The sequence below is a fragment of the Aptenodytes forsteri genome, unplaced genomic scaffold, assembly GCF_000699145.1.
Source record: "Aptenodytes forsteri isolate BGI_AS27 unplaced genomic scaffold, ASM69914v1 Scaffold61, whole genome shotgun sequence".
NCBI classification, from domain to species: domain Eukaryota; kingdom Metazoa; phylum Chordata; class Aves; order Sphenisciformes; family Spheniscidae; genus Aptenodytes; species Aptenodytes forsteri.
Genome location: NW_008794443.1, coordinates 992,782 through 998,781, shown reverse-complemented (window position 1 = coordinate 998,781; position 6,000 = coordinate 992,782). Strand labels below are relative to the sequence as shown.

General features: G+C 44.8%; 1 protein-coding gene across 1 annotated transcript in view; it reads right to left on the bottom strand.

The window, feature by feature from the left end:
- Positions 1–6,000, bottom strand: part of PAX7 (paired box 7) — a 104,990-nt gene that overhangs the window by 52,931 nt on the left and 46,059 nt on the right. The window contains exon 4 of the mRNA XM_009289575.2: positions 2,842–3,041. Coding sequence (XP_009287850.1) covers positions 2,842–3,041 — 200 coding nt within the window. The remainder of the gene's footprint in view (positions 1–2,841; positions 3,042–6,000) is intronic.

Sequence of the window (6,000 nt, the reverse complement as noted above, 5' to 3'; positions counted from 1 at the left end):
TTGTTGTTCAGATTTTGAATTTTATTAGCTGTCAACGTGTCAAACTTCCACTTAGCGGGACAGCTGCATGACCAGCCAGACTCTGAGGCCTGCCAATAAAGTTTAACAGAGCTATCAGCTTTTCATGTAGAAGAGATTATGGTACGTGAATACTCAGGTATCAAAGAGAACGAATGAGGCTTAGGTAAGTTCACCTTTCACATGGTAAAGCAAAGAGGTGAGGAGGAGAAGGAAGCAAAGAGATGGACAGGCCTGCTTGTTTTTGTTCAGTGCTTGTACGGTGATTAGCAAAATGGGATTCTAGTGCAGGGATGTTGTGTATATGCGATAGAGTAAGAAAGCCCGGTAGCAACACCTGAGCTGTGATTCAGAGACTTGGGTGTGATCAGGGGATTGTCCAGCCATGGCTGCGCAGCAGACAAGTGGCACTGAGATCCAGAAGATGGATGAAGCAATGACCAGACACTGAGGAGCAGCGAAGGCTGCTCTTGAGTCTCTTTTGTGACTATGGGTCACAAAATACTTTTCACACGTCTGCTTCCCATTTTACATGTTAACATGATAAGCTTTTGGGGACAAGATAGATGGGTAGATGTTGGCATGGCCCTTAACACCCAGAAACCCTGATCTCAGCTGGCCCTACTGTTATTACAGCCATCTTTAATCCAAAGCACGTCTCTTGGCCTTAAAAACTCTATTGAGACAGGAGTAAGACTGTAAGGTGGTAGAAGATTCCCTGCTGGATGGCTGCATGTGTGGATGTGTGTGTGTGTGTGTGGCTTTTTTTTTTTCCACAAGAACTTGATTGACTAATGTTTGTAGGTCCCGAGAGCCAGTAAAAGATCTGCTCTGATATCCAGAAAATTTTACAAGGGGCGGCAGGCTTAAAAGTGGTGGGAAGAAGCTGACTCTGCCAGGATGTTGGAATGAGAAAGCCATCAGGAATGTGCCTCAGAGAACAGCTGCTACTAGAGCCCTGGCAGGAACCTCCATGCAAGCTGCCTGGGAGCAAGTAGGGGGATTTGGAGATCACAGCTTGAGACGAGGGAAAGGTTCTCTTTATTTATTTGTTTAGCTTTCCCTTTCTCTGCTTTCGCCTCCCTCCCTTCTCCCAAGCCTTGTCATGGTGAGGTCAGAGCGCCTTGGAAAAGAGAGAACCTGCCTCTGGTTTTTGCACTCCCTGGCACTTCAGGGCTTTTCCCCTCCTCCCCAGCATGCCCTCATCACTGCTTATGCAACGCAGGTTTCTCTCACCCCATAAAAAGGTGTTACCTAAACTCTGCTCTCCCTTGAAACTCCTCTTTTTTCAGTCTGTTTGCCAGAGAAACATCTATTTTTACTCCCTTCTTAACATCTTATGTCCATCTACACAAGTGAGAGCAATTAGAAACAGAATATGCAAAACAAAAATGGGGGAATTCACATGTTCCAACTTTTGGCAGTTTAGTCACCTTAATTAGCCACTTTCCCAGGCTCCATCTACCTATGAACCTACATGGGTAGCAAATTAACACTATTACTGTTGAACACTCTGGCACAGTCTTTTGGCTAAGATCAAAACTAGAATCAGTTTAAAGTTTGCTAGCTTTCCTTTTCGCAGTCTCCGTAGCCAAATCTTGAGGGATGATGGATTCAGGAAAATCCAGTACCTCCCAAGAGAAAGCTGGAGGGAGGTGAGAGGGCATCTGCTGCAGTGCTGTGACTGGCTTAACCCTTCTTTGGGAAAGAAAGCTAATGGGAAAAGTCCTTAACCAGTGAATGTCCCAGGTGTGGCGGGAAATGTCCATTCCCAGACAGCTGGGGGAAAACAGGAAAAACTTTTGGTGGTTTTGGCTTCTGAGCGAGCCCATCAAGCTCATTATCCTGAGAACTGCAGAACAAAAAAAAGCCTGTTTTGTTTCAGAGGAGCTGGTTAATTGACTGACTGTTTCCTTGTCACAAGCCTGGAGTACTCTTTCCCTCCTCTCTCAGTGCCCGCAATTCAACTCTCGGCTGCGTGCACAGAGACCCTTGTGCTTAGCCTGAAACCTAATCGCACTGGCCACACGGAGGATGGACTGCTGGGGTCTCCATTTCACTTCTTTAACCCAGCACAATCCCCAATCCCTCCCCCTTTCCTTCCCGTTCCCCAAGGGACTCTATTATACCCCCCGATCTGTTCACACTCCTTATCCCTCTGCGTGTTTGCACACACTGCTGACCCAGCCTTTATCTGGAAGACATAAGGGTCTCTGTGTGGAGTTCCCACAAGGGCTATTAATCGTGTAGATGTCAGAGTCCCCCGGCTCCAAACCCTCCCTTCCTGCTCCTCCCCTCTTCTTCCCTCCTCCCGCCCTTTTTGTGCTCTCTGGAGATCGAGGAAAAAAAAGTTTTATGAAAATTCACACACAGAACTTGCAAACTTTGCAAAATATGATCTGCTCCCCTGGGCAAGGTTGGTAAATGGTGCGATTTCTCCTAAAACACCAAATACAAACATACACACACGCTGCTTCCTCCTCGCCAAATGGAGGAATTTCCTCAAACAGAAAACAGAGAGCTAAATGCCTTGCCAAGTTAGGGAAAATTTGGCTCCTGGTCTCAACCTGGATGGAAACCCTCCAGCTGGTACCTCTGCAATGGGCCAAATCCAAATGGCATATCTGCAAATCCATGGGAACGTGGGAATCTGCAGAACTGGATTTAAGTCTCAGATCCTTGTGGATGCGTCTCCAGAGAAGAAGCGCGTCCATGTTACCACCTTTCAACAACCTCATCCCTGGCACTACCATCTCTTTCCCCGAGATAAACAAGAAGCTGTGCCACCAGGCTGACTTGCCACGCACTGGTTCTAGTCCTTACCTGAACTCGGGCCTCGGTGAGCTTGGTTCTCTGAGCTAGCTCCTCTCGTGTGTAGATGTCTGGGTAGTGGGTTCTCTCGAAGGCTTTCTCCAGCTCCTCCAGCTGCTCAGCGGTGAAAGTGGTTCGACTGCGGCGTTGCTTGCGCTTCAAAGGCAGGTCTGGTTCGGATTCGACGTCAGAGCCTTCGTCCAGCCTGTTACCTGGGGTGGTAAAGAAGTGGGAGATGAGGCTTGCGTGGTTAAAAGCCATAGGGAGAAAGGCTGTTGGAAGAGTTAAGCAGCCCAGCAAAGTCATCTCAGACCTACTGCGGTGGTGTCCATCGAAACAAATACTCTGTCCATGTATAATACATCCACCAGTTTTCTACTATTTCTGTAGTTTCCTGATATTTTTTTTCCCCGCATTGTAAAAAGCCCACCTATCAAAATCAGAACTGTTTGCAGGAAAGGGAAGGTTCAAAGTCCACTACTGAAATTGTTACAGTGAAAGAACTTCCAGTTGTTAAGACTTAAGTTATTTCAAAAAATTTCCATTTTTCATTAGAAATTACTGTGTTTCAGAGCTGCATGTTCTACATTGAAAAGATGTAGAAGCTGAAATGAGTGCATAAAAAAATTCAATACACGATGCTTTGACTTGTGCAGCCTGATTTGCTCTTGTGTTTTGACAAGTGTCAGTGTTTGAGATCTTTTTTGGTTCTTTTAAACCACTTCAGGAAGAAGAGTCTTGTGTTTTGACAAGTGTCAGTGTTTGAATTTCAATTCTTTTAAACCACTTCAGGAAGAAGAAAAGAAATATTAGGAATTTTTACAGCTGAGAAAAACCTTTCCGACTCTGCTTCACCTCTGGGTTGGGCTGCCCACAGGATACAGTTCTTTTTCTCTTAACTTCCCAAATTTCAGCAGGAGTTTTGCACAAGGCCAGGCTCCTACAGCATTAAGATGCCATGAAAGTCCTTTACCAATGTTTAATTCGTCACTTACTTCCTCCATCTTCACTTGCCCTGGACCTCTGCCTTTCCCTTCTCCCTGCCTTGAGCCCTGGACCACATCTTTTGCCTCCTGAGGCCCTTACCAAACCCGAGTAAGCATAGCTGGAATAAGAAAGCCCAGTTTTGATCTTTTTTTTCTTGTCGTCTGGAGCTAAAGCAGAAGGCACTACATTGATATTCACCAAGTCTACAGTCAGACCCAGTGGATTTTAGAGTGGACGCACCGAGAACAGCGTTAGCTGTGCCTCTAGTGTTTGCCAGAGGCCTCTCGTGGAGCAAAGCTTGGGTTTCAAAGATTCCCTGTGGTGCAGATATTGATGTATGGAGGATCTCAGCCAGGCCAAAACTTTATGTCTGCCTTTGGGACAGTGAAAAATGTGCCACTGGTTCATGGCAGCAGAGAAGGAAGAATATGATATATGAAACCTTTCAGCTAGGTGAGGGATCTGGCCTCTGTCACCTTTTCCTTCTCTGTCATGAAAATAGGAGACTCACTAAATGTGCACTCATTTTTTTTCCCTATCAAGCTTGACTGCTATCTTTCAGAATAACTGCACAGACTGAGAGCCAGAATCTGCTTAAACACTGTGCTCACAGAGAAATGTTTTTTGTTTTGAGTAAACCTTTGCTAATTTAGGATTAAAGCAGGACTTACATATGCTCATCTTGACGATAAAGTTCCCTAAAGTCATTAATAGTGTTTTTCAGTCTTCTCTTTTTGTTCAGCTTCTATACTATCATCATCCAAAAATCTGCCTTCTTCTTTTCAGAGCTGGGAACGGCAGCTGTGACTTCCCCAACAGCTGCTCGAGAGTGGCGGCAGTTTGAGGAGTATGAGGCAAATATCCCATCGGAGCTCACTTGTTTATACTGAGATCACCACAAAATGCCATTGCATTCAGCTTGCTGCAATACAAAAATGCTTTTATGTCTTGGGGCTTCACAGGGAGGATGTGGTGTCAGAACTCAGCTAACTACAGTTGCGCTGGAGTCAAGAGAAACTCTGCTGCAGAGGAGTGGGTGGCTTGTTTTGGGGGCAAACACATCACCTCAAGACGTTTTCCCTTCTTCTAGCTCTGGCTTACCAATACACAGGGTCTTTACACATGTTCATCTTTTTAAATCAAGAACCCTTTATTTCTCACTGAAGTCAGTGAGAAATTCACCGTTGACTTTAGAGGAGCAGCATCTGTCCCACATTTTAAAGACAGTTTCAACGTACATAGCAGAAATTTGTTACTAAACTAGCTTTTTGGTTATGCCCATTTTCAGGGAAGGTCTAGAGTCTCAAGTGGTGTAAAAGGAACATCTGTACTTGAAAATAACAGCCCTTCACATCTGGGTCCCAGATGATTCGGGGCAGGTAGAAGCACATCTGGACCTTGGAGTACCATGCTGTGCAAAAGCACATCTGGAAACCTATAGCATACGGTAAATTTCTTTAAGTTAATCACTTAAGTCACTGACTATTATTGGTTTAATTAGTATAGTATCTTTTCTGGAAATACTTGATATGAAAAAAATAAGGATGGACGTGTGTTTTGGTCCAGGATGTGAGAGGGCTGGTGTGAGGAAGGGGAAGGAAAATATACTGTTAAATGTCATTTAACTCTGCAGCTGAGCATATTTCTTTATAGTAAATACGCATTTCTGTATAGTTAGTATGCACGCTTAGTAGCAGCTTTCAGCCTGTGAGCTCTTTAGCACAGGAATTGTCATTTGCGGCATGTTTCACGCCTGGTGCAACAAAGCCCCAACTTGCTTGGCAAGTACTATGGTGACAGCAATGTCAAAATGACTTTTTTAAGATCTAACTCTTCTCTTGGCCACTTGATAGCAATGCTGCAACATCTACCTACAGCTCGTCCACTTGCTCGGTCCAACTGCTTACATAGTATACAACAAACCTGGGATCCACTATCTCCCCAAGTGAGTATACAACAAACCTGGGATCCACTATCTCCCCAGGTGAGGAAAAAAAAGTCTAGAAAAGGATCTGTAATGTGTTTAATCTCCCACACTTCGCTTTGCTCACTTTTTTTGCTGCAAAAGCCTGGAAGAGAAAACAGCCAAACTTTCTTTAACAGCTTTATGCTCCTTATTAAGGATCCCTGATTTGGCCACAAAGTTTTGGGAGAGGACAACTAATTGTCATGAGTAACAATCTG